General features: G+C 50.0%; 1 protein-coding gene across 1 annotated transcript in view; it reads right to left on the minus strand.

The window, feature by feature from the left end:
* Window positions 1-5,937: 5,937 nt before the first annotated feature.
* The window catches only part of AHCYL2 (adenosylhomocysteinase like 2), a 99,867-nt gene continuing 89,228 nt past the window's right edge, over window positions 5,938-16,576 (minus strand). The window contains 7 exon segments of the mRNA XM_071734283.1: window positions 5,938-6,109; window positions 9,438-9,558; window positions 10,819-10,897; window positions 10,970-11,038; window positions 11,747-11,845; window positions 12,642-12,736; window positions 12,892-12,962. Coding sequence (XP_071590384.1) covers window positions 6,103-6,109; window positions 9,438-9,558; window positions 10,819-10,897; window positions 10,970-11,038; window positions 11,747-11,845; window positions 12,642-12,736; window positions 12,892-12,962 — 541 coding nt within the window. The 3' untranslated portion in view covers window positions 5,938-6,102.

A 16,576-nucleotide genomic window follows, 5' to 3' on the forward strand; every position in this document is an offset into this window, starting at 1 on the left:
ACACCAAAGCCCCAACATCTCCTCATAGCCCTCAGATCTTCTCAAGGTCTTCCCAAGGTCTTCCTTCCAGGTTTTTGAGGAATTACAAGGAGGAATTTGAAATCTTGTAGCCCAGGAGAACTCCAAAGCCCCAACATCTCCTGAAGACTTTCTCATAGCCCTCAGGTCTTCTCAAGGTCTTCCCAAGGCCTTCCTTCCAGGTTTTTGAGGAATTTGAAGGAGGAACTTGGAATATTGGAGCCCAGGAGAAAGCCAACATCTCCTGAAAGCCTTCTCATAACCCTCAGGTCTTCTCAAGGTCTTCCCAAGGTCTTCCTTCCAGGTTTTTGAGGAATTTGAAGGAAGAATTTGGAATCTTGTAGCCCAGGAGAACTCCAAAGCCCCAACATCTCCTCATAGCCCTACGGTCTTCTCAAGGTCTTCCCAAGGCCTTCCTTCCAGGTTTTTGAGGAATTTGAAGGAGGAATTTGGAATCTTGTAGCCCAGGAGAAGTCCAAAGCCCCAACATCTCCTGAAGACTTTCTCATAGCCCTCAGGTCTTCTCAAGTCTTCCCAAGGCCTTCCTTCCAGTTTTTTGAGGAATTTGAAGGAGAAATTTGGAATATTGGAGCCCAGGAGAACACCAAAGCCCCAACATCTCCTGAAAGCCTTCTCATAGGCTTAAGGTCTTCTCAAGGTCTTCCCAAGGTCTTCCTTCCAGTTTTTTGAGGAATTTGAAGAAGGAATTTGGAATCTTATAGCCCAGGAGAACTCCAAAGCCCCAACATCTCCTGAAGACTTTCTCATAGCCCTCAGATCTCCTCAAGTCTTCCCAAGGTCTTCCTTCCAGGTTTTGAAGGAATTTGAAGGAAGAACTTGGAATCTTGCAGCCCAGGAGAACGCCAAAGCCCCAACATCTCCTCATAGCCCTCAGATCTTCTCAAGGTCTTCCTTCCAGGTTTTTGAGGAATTTGGAATATTGGAGCCCAGGAGAACACCAAAGCCCCAACATCTCCTGAAGACTTTCTCATAGCCCTCAGGTCTTCTCAAGGTCTTCCCAAGGTCTTCCTTCCAGTTTTTTGAGGAATTTGAAGGAGGAATTTGGAATATTGGAGCCCAGGAGAACACCAAAGCCCCAACATCTCCTCATAGCCCTCAGGTCTTCTCAAGGTCTTCCCAAGGTCTTCTTTTCAGGTTTTTGAGGAATTTGAAGGAGGAACTTGGAATATTGTAGCCCAGAACTCCAAAGCCCCAACATCTCCTGAAGACTTTCTCAAGCCCTCAGATCTTCTCAAGGTCTTCCCAAGGCCTTCCTTCCAGGTTTTTGAGGAATTGGAAGGAGGAACTTGGAATATTGGAGCCCAGGAGAAAGCCAAAGCCCCAACATCTCCTGAAAGCCTTCTCATAGCCTTAAGGTCTTCTCAAGGTCTTCCTTCCAGTTTTTTGAGGAATTTGAAGAAGGAATTTGGAATCTTATAGCCCAGGAGAAGTCCAAAGCCCCAACATCTCCTGAAGACTTTCTCATAGCCCTCAGGTCTTCTCAAGTCTTCCCAAGGTCTTCCTTCCAGGTTTTGAAGGAATTTGAAGGAAGAACTTGGAATCTTGCAGCCCAGGAGAACACCAAAGCCCCAACATCTCCTCATAGCCCTCAGATCTTCTCAAGGTCTTCCCAAGGTCTTCCTTCCAGTTTTTTGAGGAATTTGAAGGAGGAATTTGGAATCTTGCATCCCAGGAGAACGCTTGCTCCAAAGCCACTTGTGGTCAAGATGACTTCAGACCTCCAGAAGGACTTGGCTGCCAAGACCATAATTCCAGGTTTTTTTCCCTTCTTGTGCGTGAAGCAGCTGCCACAAAAGAGTTTTCTGATGGTGATGAAGAAGTCCAGGAGGGCAAAACAAAAACCTGTAGCTGGTGAGGGACCTGGGCACCAAACAGCAGCCACAGGACTGAGGATTTCGTGCTCCCGGGGTCGGGCAGTTTTACTTCAGAAGGACCAAGTTCTCCATGTGAACCATAAAAGGGACTCTGATGGGACAAGGAGACTGGGAAAGTCACCTTGGTGCACATTCCATGCTGTCTGCAGCCTTCAGGAGGAACATTCTGAGCTAAAAACCAGCAAATATGACAAATTTCTTCTCCTCTGGCTCTGATGCATCGAGGCTGGAGGAGCCTGGAGGGGTTTTAGTGGTGCTGAACTCTTCCCCCCACGCAGCCGTGGGGATTACTGAAGACTTTCTCATAACCCTCAGATCTTCTCAAGGTCTTCCCAAGGTCTTCCTTCCAGTTTTTTGAGGAATTTGAAGGAGGAAGTTGGAATCTTGCAGCCCAGGAGAACGCCAAAGCCTCAACATCTCCTCATAACCCTCAGATCTTCTCAAGGTCTTCCCAAGGTCTTCTTTCCACGTTTTTGAGGAATTTGAAGGAGGAATTTGGAATCTTGCATCCCAGGAGAACGCTTGCTCCAAAGCCACTTGTGGTCAAGATGACTTCAGACCTCCAGAAGGACTTGGCTGCCAAGACCATAATTCCAGGTTTTTTTCCCTTCTTGTGCGTGAAGCAGCTGCCACAAAAGAGTTTTCTGATGGTGGTGAAGAAAACACCATTGATTTTTGGAGGGCAAAACAAAAATCTGTAGCTGGTGAGGGACCTGGGCACCAAACAGCAGCCACAGGACAGAGGATTTCGTGCTCCTGGGGTCGGGCAGTTTTATTTCAGAAGGACCAAGTTCTCCATGTGAACCATAAAAGGGACTCTGATGGGACAAGGAGACTGGGAAAGTCACCTTGGTGCACATTCCATGCTCTCTGCAGCCTTCAGGAGGAACATTCTGAGCTAAAAACCAGCAAATATGACAAATTTGTTCTCCTCTGGCTCTGATGCATCGAGGCTGGAGGAGCCTGGAGGGGTTTTAGTGGTGCTGAACTCTTCCCCCCACGCAGCCGTGGGGATTACTGAAGACTTTCTCATAACCCTCAGATCTTCTCAAGGTCTTCCCAAGGTCTTCCTTCCAGTTTTTTGAGGAATTTGAAGGAGGAACTTGGAATCTTGCAGCCCAGGAGAAAGCCAACATCTCCTGAAAGCCTTCTCATAACCCTCAGGTCTTCTCAAGGTCTTCCCAAGGCCTTCCTTCCAGTTTTTTGAGGAATTTGAAGGAGAAATTTGGAATATTGGAGCCCAGGAGAACACCAAAGCCCCAACATCTCCTGAAAGCCTTCTCATAGCCCTCAGATCTTCTCAAGGTCTTCCCAAGGTCTTCCTTCCAGGTTTTTGAGGAATTTGAAGGAGGAATTTGGAATATTGCAGCCCAGGAGAAAGCCAACATCTCCTGAAAGCCTTCTCATAGCCCTCAGATCTTCTCAAGGTCTTCCCAAGGCCTTCCTTCCAGGTTTTTGAGGAATTTGAAGGAGGAATTTGGAATCTTGTAGCCCAGGAGAAGTCCAAAGCCCCAACATCTCCTGAAGACTTTCTCATAGCCCTCAGGTCTTCTCAAGTCTTCCCAAGGTCTTCCTTCCAGGTTTTGAAGGAATTTGAAGGAAGAACTTGGAATCTTGCAGCCCAGGAGAACACCAAAGCCCCAACATCTCCTCATAGCCCTCAGGTCTTCTCAAGGTCTTCCCAAGGTCTTCCTTCCAGGTTTTTGAGGAATTTGGAATCTTGTAGCCCAGGAGAACGCCAAAGCCCCAACATCTCCTGAAAGCCTTCTCATAGCCCTCAGATCTTCTCAAGGTCTTCCCAAGGTCTTCCTTCCAGGTTTTTGAGGAATTTGAAGGAGGAATTTGGAATCTTGCAGCCCAGGAGAACTCCAAAGCTCCAAAGCCACTTGTGGTCAAGATAACTTCAGACCTCCAGAAGGACTTGGCTGCCAAGACCATAATTCCAGTTTTTTTTTTTCCTTTCTTGTGCGTGAAGCAACTGCCACAAAAGAGTTTTCTGATGGTGGTGAAGAAGTCCAGGAGGGCAAAAAAAAAATCTGTAGCTGGTGAGGGACCTGGGCACCAAACAGCAGCCACAGGACAGAGGATTTCGTGCTCCTGGGGTCGGGCAGTTTTATTTCAGAAGGACCAAGTTCTCCATGTGAACCATAAAAGGGACTCTGATGGGACAAGGAGACTGGGAAAGTCACCTTGGTGCACATTCCATGCTGTCTGCAGCCTTCAGGAGGAACATTCTGAGCTAAAAACCAGCAAATATGACAAATTTGTTCTCCTCTGGCTCTGATGCATCGAGGCTGGAGGAGCCTGGAGGGGTTTTAGTGGTGCTGAACTCTTCCCCCCACGCAGCCGTGGGGATTACTGAAGACTTTCTCATAACCCTCAGATCTTCTCAAGTCTTCCCAAGGTCTTCCTTCCAGTTTTTTGAGGAATTTGAAGGAGGAACTTGGAATCTTGCAGCCCAGGAGAACGCCAAAGCCTCAACATCTCCTCATAACCCTCAGATCTTCTCAAGGTCTTCCTTCCACGTTTTTGAGGAATTTGAAGGAGGAATTTGGAATCTTGCAGCCCAGGAGAACACCAAAGCTCCAAAGCCACTTGTGGTCAAGATAACTTCAGACCTCCAGAAGGACTTGGCTGCCAAGACCATAATTCCAGTTTTTTTTCCCTTCTTGTCCGTGAAGCAGCTGCCACAAGAGTTTTCTGATGGTGGTGAAGAAGTCCAGGAGGGCAAAACAAAAACCTGTAGCTGGTGAGGGACCTGGGCACCAAACAGCAGCCACAGGACAGAGGATTTCGTGCTCCTGGGGTCGGGCAGTTTTATTTCAGAAGGACCAAGTTCTCCATGTGAACCATAAAAGGGACTCTGATGGGACAAGGAGACTGGGAAAGTCACCTTGGTGCACATTCCATGCTGTCTGCAGCCTTCAGGAGGAACATTCTGAGCTAAAAACCAGCAAATATGACAAATTTGTTCTCCTCTGGCTCTGCTGCATCGAGGCTGGAGGAGCCTGGAGGGGTTTTACTGGTGCTGAACTCTTCCCCCCACGCAGCCGTGGGGATTACTCTGGCACACATCACCCACTCAGGAGGGATTTCCAGCTTTTTATCATACAAATAGCACTAGAAAATAAGCCTCCAGAAGATTTCCAAGGAGGAAACTCAGCTGGAGAAAAAAACCTTGCATGGATGAGGGGCCTCCCAGCCAGGGATGGCCAACGAGCTCTGCTTGGGTTTGGAAGAGCTCCCCAACACGTGAGCAGCATTTGTTGGTGAGGTTGCTTTTCCACCAGCACTGGAGCCCCACCAGGAACACAACTTTGGTTGAACCATAGGAGGTTGGCACTCTTAATGTAAGCAGCAGGAAAAATACTGCAGAGCTGTGACGAAGGGAGCGGGGGTAGAGTAGGACCCACCCATCACCACCTCTGCCCTCCCAAATCCCATCCCTGCCAACAACCAGACCCCTTCATTACAGCTTTCTGCAGTGCTAAGGCAAAAGTTCACCAACTCACTGGTGGAACCATCCCTTGGAGAGGGCAAGAAGAATTCCAAAGAATTCCAAGAGGTTTCTCCAGCGCCGGCCGCGTCGCTGCCGAGGGGGCCCCTTGGTCGGTAGCGAGGAGGATTTAACAAGTGGCATGAAAATCCCAAAGCTGGCCTCCTCTCCAGTTGGATCTCACTCCTGCCAGGGTCCTGCTTGGCTGGAAGAAGCTCTGGGATGGGAAGGAAACCAAAAGCAAAAGCAACGTCCGACCTCCAAGCTGGGTCCCCGCGGTCCCGTCGTGAGCGTCGGCTGAAGGGCGACGACGGAGCCTTCTGAGTAGGTGGCAGCCACTCCTTCCTTCCCACCAGCTTCTTCCTTGCCTCTCCCTCCAGCCCCGAAAAAACCAAGAAAAAAAAAAACCAAGACAACCCCAAGAGAACCAAAAATAAAATAAAAATGCAACAAAATGAAACAAAGGGAAAGAACTCCACCGTCTCCCAGTCCCGCGGCAGGACGAACACCAGTGGCAGAGGCTGCATGTACAGTATTCTAATTTAATAAATAAATAACCTAAAACACACTGTCTACTATGTGAGCAAGCCCAGCTCTAACTTAGGAAGCTTGTGCTGCTTCATCCTGTACAGTAGTTGAGAAAAGATTTGGGGTCTTGTTCCTCACGATTCTCTGGGATGCAGCAGCAGGAACTTAATATCTGGGGGGAAAAAGAGGAAAAAAATGAGGGGTTTGGTGAGCAGGTTGGGGGGAAAGGAGGAAAAAAATGAGGGGTTTGGTGAGCAGGTTGGGGGAAAGAAGAGGAAAAAATGAGGGGTTTGGTGAGCAGGTTGGGGGGGGAAAGAAGAGGAAAAAAAAGAGGGGTTTGGTGAGTAGCTTGGGGGGAAAGGAGGAGAAAAATGAGGGGTTTGGTGAGCAGGTTGGGGAAAAAGAGAGGAAAAAAATGAGGGGTTTGGTGAGCAGGTTGGGGGGAAAAAGAGGAAAAAAATGAGGGGTTTGGTGAGCAGCTTGGGGGGGGAAAGAAGAGGAAAAAATGAGGGGTTTGGTGAGCAGGTTGGGGGGAAAAAGAGGAAAAAATGAGGGGTTTGGTGAGCAGGTTGGGGGAAAAGGAGAGGAAAAAATGAGGGGTTTGGTGAACAGCTTGGGGGGAAAAAAATGAGGGGTTTGGTGAGTAGGTTGGGGGGAAAGGAGAGGAAAAAAATGAGGGGTTTGGTGAGCAGGTTGGGGGGAAAGGAGGAGAAAAATGAGGGGTTTGTTGAGCAGCTTGGGGGGGGAAAAAGAGGAAAAAAATGAGGGGTTTGGTGAACAGCCTGGGGGGAAAAAAATGAGGGGTTTGGTGAGCAGCTTTGGGGGAAAGGAGAGGAAAAAAATGAGGGGTTTGGTGAGCAGCTTCGGGGGAAAAAAATGAGGGGTTTGGTGAACAGCTTTGGGGAAAAGGAGGAAAAAATGAGGGGTTTGGTGAACAGCTTGGGGGAAAGGAGAGGAAAAAAATGAGGGGTTTGGTGAGCAGCTTTGGGGAAAAGGAGGAAAAAATGAGGGGTTTGGTGAGCAGCTTGGGGGGAAAGGAGAGGAAAAAAATGAGGGGTTTGGTGAGTAGGTTGGGGAAAAAGAGAGGAAAAAATGAGGGGTTTGGTGAGCAGCTTGGGGGAAAGAAGAGGAAAAAATGAGGGGTTTGGTGAGCAGGTTGGGGGAAAGGAGAGGAAAAAATGAGGGTTTGGTGAGCAGCATGGGGGGAAAGGAGAGGAAAAAATGAGGGGTTTGGTGAACAGCTTGGGGGGAAAAAAATGAGGGGTTTGGTGAGTAGGTTGGGGGGAAAGGAGAGGAAAAAATGAGGGGTTTGGTGAGCAGCTTGGGGGGAAAGGAGGAAAAAAAATGAGGGGTTTGGTGAGCAGCTTGGGGGGAAGAAGAGGAAAAAAATGAGGGGTTTGGTGAACAGCTTGGGGGGAAAGGAGAGGAAAAAAATGAGGGGTTTGGTGAGCAGCTTGGAGGGAAAAAAATGAGGGGTTTGGTGAGCAGGTTGGGGAGAAAGGAGAAGAAAAATTGAGGGGTTTGGTGAGCAGCTTGGGGGGGAGGAGAGAAAAAAAATGAGGGGTTTGGTGAGCAGGTTGGGGGGAAAGGAGGAAAAAAAATGAGGGGTTTGGTGAGCAGCTTGGGGGGAAAGGAGAGGAAAAAAATGAGGGGTTTGGTGAACAGCTTGGGGGGAAAGGAGAAGAAAAAAATGAGGGGTTTGGTGAACAGCTTGGGGGGAAAGGAGAAGAAAAAAATGAGGGGTTTGGTGAACAGCTTGGGGGGAAAGGAGAAGAAAAAAATGAGGGGTTTGGTGAGCACGTTGTGGGCAAAAAAATGAGGGGTTCGGTGAGCAGCTTGGAGGGAAGAGATGGGAAGCATCATCTCAGTGTATTTTGGAACACCAAGGAAAGAAATGATTTAGAAAGGGACTCAATCCTCATCTCCTCCCCCACAAATACCATGGGATATTTCACTGCTTGGCCATGGCCTCCTGCCCAATCAATTCAAGGACTGAGTGATAGAATTATGGAATTTTCAGAGTTGGAAGGGACCTTTAAGCTCATCCAGTCCCAACCCCCCTGCCATGGGCAGGGACACCTCCCACCAGCCCAGGGGGCTCCAAGCCCCACCCAACCTGGCCTTATAAACTTCCAGGGATGGATGGGGCTCCCACCACCTCTCTGGGCACCCTGTGCCAGGGTCTCACCCCCCTCATGGGGGAGAACTTCACCCTCACAGTGAACAGTCCCATCAGTTTGCTGCAACATCAGCCCAGGAGCCAGTGAGGATGCACCAAAAGTGCAAGAGCAAACTCCAGAAACACCAAATCCTGGCTCAAACTGGTTGAATTAATCAAGAAGTTCTCACTGGACTGGGAACTCAGAGCAGATGATTTATATCATGAATAAAACCACCTGGAAGGAGGGAGGTGCTTGCTTTAATGAAGCTGCTGAGCTGCACGGGGATGAAGTCTAAAGCCCTGTCAGATCCAGGCTAAAAGTGCACCTGGAAATCTCCTTCCACCTCCTGCCCTACACACCAGGATAAGCAGAAAATGTGATTCTTTGGTATCTGGAGGCTGCAATTCCTGCAGGACACCAACTGAAGCTTTCTGAGTCCATCTGCACCTCAGGATGCATGGGGAGGGGATGTTTGAGCTCTCCATCAATGCAGGGAATTTCCTGTGACCCCCTCCTTATCCCAACATCACCAGGGGTGGGACAAACCACACTCCTGGGGAGGTCAGAAGCCAAAATTGGGTGAAGAAAATTGAACTGGTGGAAATTCCCCCAGGGGAGGGAGGGCATGGCTGGGTGGCAGCACCCTAATTCTGCACATAACCCAGGGCAGGACAAAAAAACCCCACAATTTCAGGATCAGGCAACACCCCCTAAACCCCAAACCTGAAGCATTTTGGTGCAGCTTTGCTCTCATGTGAGCCCTGAGGACTCACACACCAAGAAAATGCTTTTTCCAGCAGGAAAATGATGTGGGGCTCAACCCCCCCCCCCCCAACAAGCTGCTCTGGTTTTGTGCAAACCACAAAATGGTTAAAAAAAAAAAAAAACCCACGTTGCAGCATTGGCTACAACACATAAGCCCAGAAATGGCAGTGACTCAGGGGCTCATCCTAAAACTTGTTTTTATTTTGGGGGGTGCTGGGGGAGGAGGAGGAAAAGGAGGAGGAGGAGGAGGGCTGAGGAGCTGAGCTCATCCTTCCTCAAACTTCATAAAAATTTTAAATAAAATTGAAATAAATTTGAAAATAACTGTCACCCCACTCAGCCTGGTGGCACCACTCTGTCTTTTGCCACGTCAGGGTGACAGCTGCTGCCAGAGACAAAGGGCTCATGTCCTGCCAAGGGCTCTGTGCCACAGCTCCAGCCCCATCCTGGCCAGACTGGGAATTCTCAGAAAACCCCAAGGGGTCTTCTAAGGGGGGGATGGAACCCTCCTGCCCACCCCACACACACCCAGACAGTGGTGGCAGGAAAAGGAGAGAGGTTGGGGGGCTGCACCTGTAGTAGTTTGGTTTGAAAGGTCCATTCTTATTCAGCCCCAGGTATTTTGCTTGTTCATCTGTTAATTCTGTCAGGTGGGCATCGAAGGTTGGGAGGTGAAGGCTGGCCACGTACTCATCTGAAATGATCCCAAAGCTTGTTAGTAGGAGGAGGGGAAGGCAATGAGACCTCTTCTGCTGTGCTCCAGGTCCCTAAAGCCCCAGCTGGGATTGGCATCACTTCTCCCACCCTCCATGCTAAATTACAGGACTGCTTTTTGCCCTGAACGGGGAAAACCAAACAGGCTCTCACCTCTGCTCAGCTAGAGGAGGAAAACCTTTCTCTGAAATACCCTTTTATGGGTGTATATTTATATTTCTGTGTCTAAAAATACTCCTGGGTCTGCTGCTGTGTGAAGCCTCGGGCAAGCTGGGGAGCTCTAGTGGTGCAGGAGCCCCTGGGTATTTCTGGGAGGTGACAGCCAGGGACAAGCTGCACCTGGTCTCAAAAAATAAAACATCAAAAATCATAGAATCACAGAATCACAGAATGATTTTGGTTGGAAAGGAGCTTTAAGGTCATTAAATCCAACCATTATCAGCACCAGTTGGGGCTGAAGGTGCAGAGTTTTGGGTGCTTTGGAGTCTCAGGGACTTGGAAACCCAGGACTGAGATTTCTACCCCAAAGATCTGGGTTGTTTCTGCTGGCAGAGGGATTTAGAGCCCCGTGCTGGAGTCGTTTCTCTGACGAGTATGGAATCATCAGATTTTTTTTGGTTGGGGAAGACATTTAAGTTCATGGAGTCCAACCCTTCCCCCACCCCATGTCCCTCATCCCCACATCCCCAGGCTCTGAAACCCCCCCAGGGCTGATGGGGACTCCAGCCCTGCCCTGGGCAGCCTGGGCCAGGCCCTGACAACCCTTTCCAGGGAGAAATTCTTCCCCAGCTCCAACCTAAACCTCCCCTGGCACCACTTGAGTTGTGCCAAAAGTTCCTCTTGTCCCATCCCTTGTTCCTTGGGAGCAGAGCCCGACCCCCCCTGGCTCCAACCTCCTCTTAGGGAGCTGTAGAGAGTGAGGCCCCCCAGAAAAGTCTAATTTTACAGTAAAAGCATGGCCAGTCCAGCTTGTGTCCTCAGGAGGGGGTTCTGCTGGCAGAGCTGTTGGTCAGAGCCCCCATTTCCTCTCAGCTCTGGGGGCAGAAGCTCTCCATGAAAATCCCCCCATCCCTGCAGCTGGATTCCCACGGAGAGCTCAGGGAAGAACTCGCTGGGAGAGCCTGAGCTTGGCAGGGAGGTCAAAACCAGAGCCCAGGAGGCTGCATTGCCCTGGCTCCCAAAACCTCCCCCCTGATCCATGTCCAACTGAAACCAGAGAAGGCACCCAGGGCCCCTTTACCCATTTTTTTGGGCAGTAGGTACACGTCCTGCTTGTAGCGGCCTTCGGGAGCGTTGTAGAGCTCTATCAGAGCCAGAGCCTGGGTGGAGAAAACACTCAGGTAAGTGACTGCTGCCCACCAGGGAGGGAGATGAACCCAAACCCCACTCACCTGGGTGGTGGCAGTGATGGAGAGGACGAAGGTGGGGACAGTGGAGCAGCTCAGGTTCAGCAGGCGGCCCTGGGAAGCAAAAAATGTGGTGGTGACCTCAGGATGGCACCAAACCCAACTCCTGACCCTACAGAAGGTACAGGAACCACCAGTGAAATGTGTCCTTTCAGGGCTGAAACACCACTTAGGAGAATCATGGGGTAGTTCTGGTTGGAAAAGAACTCTAAGAGGGATCATGGAGTCCAAATGGTAATCCCAGAAGTGCCAAGATCACCCCGCATCCCTTGTCCTTCATCCCCACATCCCCAGGCTCTGAAACCCCCCCCAGGGATGATGGGGACTCCAGCCCTGCCCTGGGCAGCCTGGGCCAGGCCCTGACAACCCTTTCCAGGGAGAAATTCTTCCCCAGCTCCAACCTAAACCTCCCCTGGCACCACTTGAGTTGTGCCAAAAGTTCCTCTTGTCCCATCCCTTGTTCCTTGGGAGCAGAGCCCGACCCCCCCTGGCTCCAACCTCCTCTCAGGGGGTTGCAGAGAGCCAGAAGGTCTCCCCTCAGCCTCCTCTGCTCCAGGCTGAATCCCTCCAGATCCATACCCTGGAGTGGGATAAAGAAACCCACAACTTTTTCTGTAATGCCACCAAACCTTCCAACCAGAGGCTGAGCTGCTGAGGCCCAAAGAGAGGATTTCTGGATCTGCTTTGCTCATCCAACTTTTCATTTCTTCCTCCAGCAGCAGAGACCAGGTTGCAATTCCTGCTCCTTTGCCTGCCACTCACCTCTGCCAGAAGGACTATTCTCTTCCCATCTGGCCAGATGACATGGTCCACCTGAGACCTCACCCTCTCCCAGGTCAGCTCAGGGGTACGCAGGCTGGCCTGGAAAAAAAAAAAAAAACCCAAAAAACACGTTAAAATAGTTCAAAGTTCTGGCAAAAGACCAAAAATCCTACATAATAGGGAAGTGAAGAGGAAGCAACTTATTGTCCTGAGCTCCTAATTTCCTTTAGGTCTGGTTGCAGTCCCAATGCAATGAAACCTTCATGAATCAGCACCTGGGATTATTTTTATGATTCCAGCACATCAAAGCTCCCAGGACAACTTCTTGTTTGAGCTTTTCTGGCTGAAGAGGATTCCAGGTCAGGGTTGTGATCACTTCTTCCCAGCCAGGTGGGCTCAGCAGCCCAGAAAATGGTTTTAAGCCCTTGGGTTTGCCCAAGATATTCTCCCCTGACCCTCAGACAAGACCCTCCTGGTTTTTTGCTCCTCTCTAGGCACAGATCAGCCCATTTTGGGAGGGTTGGGTGTGAGGAACTTCTAGCTGGGTCTTAGTGGGAACAGGACCAGGAAAGCAGAAGAGCTGGAGATGGTGGCTCAAAGAATCAGGGAATCATTTGGGTTGGAAAGGACCTTTAGGGTCATGGAACCCAACAGTTTGCTGACCCTCCAGGGGAAGGAATGATGCTGCTGGATACCAAACACTACACCAGCAGCTTGTCTGGCTCCCTGGCATCATTTAGGATCTCAGGAATAATGCTGGCACGGGGGGCAGTGGATTATTTTCTTTCCTCCCAGGTTCTTGCTGATGTGGCACCGGTCAGACACGGCTGGAAAAGGGTCCCAAAAGCTGCACCAGCCCAGCCATCCCTGCTCCCACCACTTGTCCCCTGCTCACCACATCAATCTCAGTGTTGGAGTGCCCCATGTTGCAGACAATGCAGCTGTTCTTCATCCGATCCAGATGTTCCCTGGTCACCACGTTCTTGTTCCCTGCCAGACAGTGATATCCCTAATGAACACCCACGTTCCCTCTCCCCATCATTTTATTTTGTTTTTTTTTTTACCCTTTCCTTTGGAAAAAGATGGACTCAATCATGGGCTGTGCACCCTCCCTGCCCCCTCCTCCCTCCCTGGGGCCCACGTACCTGTGCAGGTGATGACGATGTCAACTTGTCTGATGACTTCATTGAGCTTCACAAGCCTGAATCCATCCATGCTGAAAGTAGTGGAAAGTAGTTTGAGAAGCAGGAAAAACATCCCAGAAATAGGGAAAAAAAAAAAAAAAAACAAAAAAAAAAAAACCAACCAAAAAAAAAAACCAACCCATCAGTTGTTTTTCAGACACTCATTTTCATTTCCTAACACCAGAGCCAAGGCCCACGTGTCCCACCCCACCAGGGAGGTTTCTGGAGCAAACCTGGAGGGTTTGGGACTGTTTTGGGAGAAGTGAAAAGAAAATCAAGGTTTTCTGCTGAGCCTCCACAGCTGCAAATCCCCATTTCCAACTGAGCTTGTTCAAAGCTGCAGAGCACACCCAGCAGCTGGGACAGGATCCTGTCTGATACAGATTTAGATCATTTTCAGTCCCACCCCAGCACCCCAAACCCATCATTAACTTTGTAAATCCCTGTTTGGGCACCTCCAGGAGCTTTAGGAATGTGCAGCACTCACCTCTTCCCTGCTTTCACCCAGCAAGGTACATCCAGAGCATCAGGTAACAAGGGCAAGCTTGGGTTTTTTTAGCATTTGTTGACAGCCCTCCCCCAAAAACCTTATTTCTGTGATTCTGACAAGCTGAAAAATCATAGTTACTATATATATATATATTATTTTTTTTTAAAAAAAGTAATTCTTTTCCTGTGTGTGTCCCATTTGCTGTTTCTTTTCCCCCACTGCAGCCTCCTCAGGAGAGGGGCTGCACGTTGCTTTGCAGAGGCAGGGAAGGTTTTTTGCTGTAAAACACCAAATTCAGCACCAAATTAATGCCAGGGGGGCTGGATGTGCTACTTGGAAAGGTTGCAAAGCAAAGTGGGAAGCTGATCAGCTCTGCTAATGAAGCAGGGCTCATTAGTTTCCTCAGCCTTTGGGAGCTTGCTGGTAGGAAGAGGCTGAGGGTTGAATTATTCTCCAGGTGGTTTTTGGGGTCTCTGCTTTCATCATAGAATCATAGAATCCTAGAACTGGCTGGGTTGGAAGGGACCTCAGAGCTCATCAAGTCCAACCCTTGATCCACTCCCACTGCAGTTCCCAGCCCATGGCACTGAGTGCCACATCCAGGCTCTTTGGAAATATCTCCAGGGATGGAGAATCCACCCCTTCCCTGGGCAGCCCATTCCAATGCCTCATCACCCTCTCCAGAAAGAAATTCTTTCTCATGTCCAACCTAAACCTCCCCTGGCACAACTTGAGACCTCTTGTGCCCTCTTGTCTTGCTGAGAGTTGCCTGGGAGCAGAGCCCAACCCCCCCCTGGCTCCAACCTCCTTTCAGGGAGTTGGAGAGAGTGATGAGGTCTCCCCTGAGCCTCCTCTTCTCCAGCCTCAACACCCCCAGCTCCCTCAGCCTCTCCTCAGAGGATCTGTGCTGGATCCCTTCCCCAGCCCAGTTGCCTCCTTTGGACCTGCTCCAGCACCTCAATCTCCTTCCTGAGCTGAGGGGCCCAGAACTGGACACAGGACTCAAGCTGTGGCCTCCCCAGGGCTGAGCACAGGGGCAGAATCCCTTCCCTGGACCTGCTGGCCACGCTGTTCCTGAGCCAGCCCAGGATGCCATTGGCCTTCTTGGCCACCTGGGCACACTGCTGCCTCCTCTTCAGCTTCCTGGCAATCCAGACTCCCAGCTCCCTTTCTGCCACTCTGTGCCCAGCCTGGAGCTCCCCATGGGGTTGTTGTGGCCAAAGTGCAGGACCCAGCACTTGGAATGTTGAACCTCATCCCCTTGGGATCAGCCCAACTCTCCAGTCTGTCCAGGTCCCTCTGCAGAGCCCTCCTGCCTTCCAGCTGATCCACACTTCCCCCCAGCTTAGTGTCATCTGCAAATTTGCTGCTGATGGACTCAATCACTTCACTCAATCATCACTTGGGATGGGGAAGCAGCATCCCAGCACCAAAACCTCCTTCCCCTGGAGGGAATGAGCTGGGATTGCAGTGTGGGATTGCAAGGGGAGATCCCAGTGCTACCAAGGGGGAGGTTTGTGAGGGGTGGGTGATCAGAGAACCCAAAATATCCCCTGTGTGAGGGGGGGGCAGCACAGCAAAGCCCCAGGATGCTCTGCAAAGGTCAAACTTCACTCCTGGCATCCTTTCCAGCCATGTTATTCCATACTTCCAATCCTGTCTCCTACCAGGACTGGCTGAGAGAGTTGGGGGTGTTGAGGCTGGAGAAGAGAAGGATCCCATGGGGAGACCTTAGAGCACCTTCCAGTGCCTGAAGGGGCTCCAGGAAAGCTGGGGAGGGACTTGGGACAAGGGCCTGGAGGGATGGGACCCTCCGAGGGGGAAGGGTTTGCAGCTGGGAGAGGGGAGATGGAGAGGAGATCTTGGGCAGGGAGGGAGGGAGGGAGAAATTGTTTGGGGTGAGGGTGCTGAGCTTTAGAACCAGGTTGCCCAGGAAAAGAGTCTCTGCCCCATCCCTGGCAGTGTTCAAAGCCAGGTTGGATGGGGCTTGGAGCAATCTGGGAGGGAGGTGTCCCTGCCCATGGCAGGGGGGTTGGAATGAGCTGAGCTTTCAGTTCTCTTCCAACCCAAACCATTCCAGGATTCTGTTTCTTGGGCAGGGAGGGAGGGAGGGAGAAATTGTTTGGGGTGAGGGTGCTGAGCCCCTGGGTGCCCAGGTTGCCCCCAGAAGCTGTGGCTGCCCCATCCCTGGAGGGGTTGAAGGTTGGATGGGGCTTGGAGCCCCCTGGGCTGGGGGAGGGGTCCCTGCATTGTCCCCTTGGGACTGGAGGAGCTTTAAGGTCCCCTCCAACCCAAACCCTTCCAGGATTCCATGCTCATTAAGTCAAGGAGCATTAATTAGGGTTCCCTCATCCCTGGAAGCTTTCATGGACACTTTGGGTGGGTTTGGAGCCCCCTGGGCTGGGGGAGGGGTCCCTGCCCATGGCAGGGGGGGCACTGGGGGAGCTTTGAGGTCCTTCCCAACCCATTTGTTGATTCTCTGCCATTAAAGCTCCTTCAAGGCTCTGCTGTTAAACTCTTGGGCACTGTGGTGATTTTGGGAGCTGCACTCGGGGCAGCCCGGGTGATGTTTGAGTGCAGGGAATTTTCCTGACTACAGCAGGGAGCTGGGTGCCTCAAAGGGTGCTGAGAAGCCAGAACCCCCTCCCCAGCAGAACAATCCCCTCCCCAGCATCCCTCTGGGGAGGCAGCACTGCCCAGAATGCTCTGGTTGTGGGTTTCTTGGGAAAAAGGAAGGAAAAAAAAAAAAAAAGAAAAAGAAAAAAAAAAAAAGAAAAAAAAAAAGAAAAAAAGAAAAAAAAGAAAAAAAAAGAGAAAAAAAGAAAAAGAAAAGAAATTAAAGGAAAAAAAAAGAAAAAAGAAAAAAAAAAGAGGAAAGAAAAGAAAAAGAAAACAAAAAGAAAAAAGAAAAGTAGAAAAAAAAGAAAACGAAAAAAGAAAAAAGAAAAAAAAGGAAAAAGAAGAAAGGAAAAAAGAAAAAGAAAAGAAATAAAAGAAAAGAGAAAAAAGAAAACAAAAAGAAAAAAGAAAAAGAGAAGAAATAAAAGGAAAAAGGGAAAAAGAAAAAGAAGAAAACAAAAAGAAAAAAGAAAAGTAGGAAAAAAAGAAAAAGAAAAAAGAAAAAAGAAAAAAGGAAAAGAGAAAAAAGAAAAAGAA

This window comes from Heliangelus exortis, chromosome 1, assembly GCF_036169615.1.
Source record: "Heliangelus exortis chromosome 1, bHelExo1.hap1, whole genome shotgun sequence".
In the NCBI taxonomy this organism is placed as follows: Eukaryota; Metazoa; Chordata; class Aves; order Apodiformes; family Trochilidae; genus Heliangelus; species Heliangelus exortis.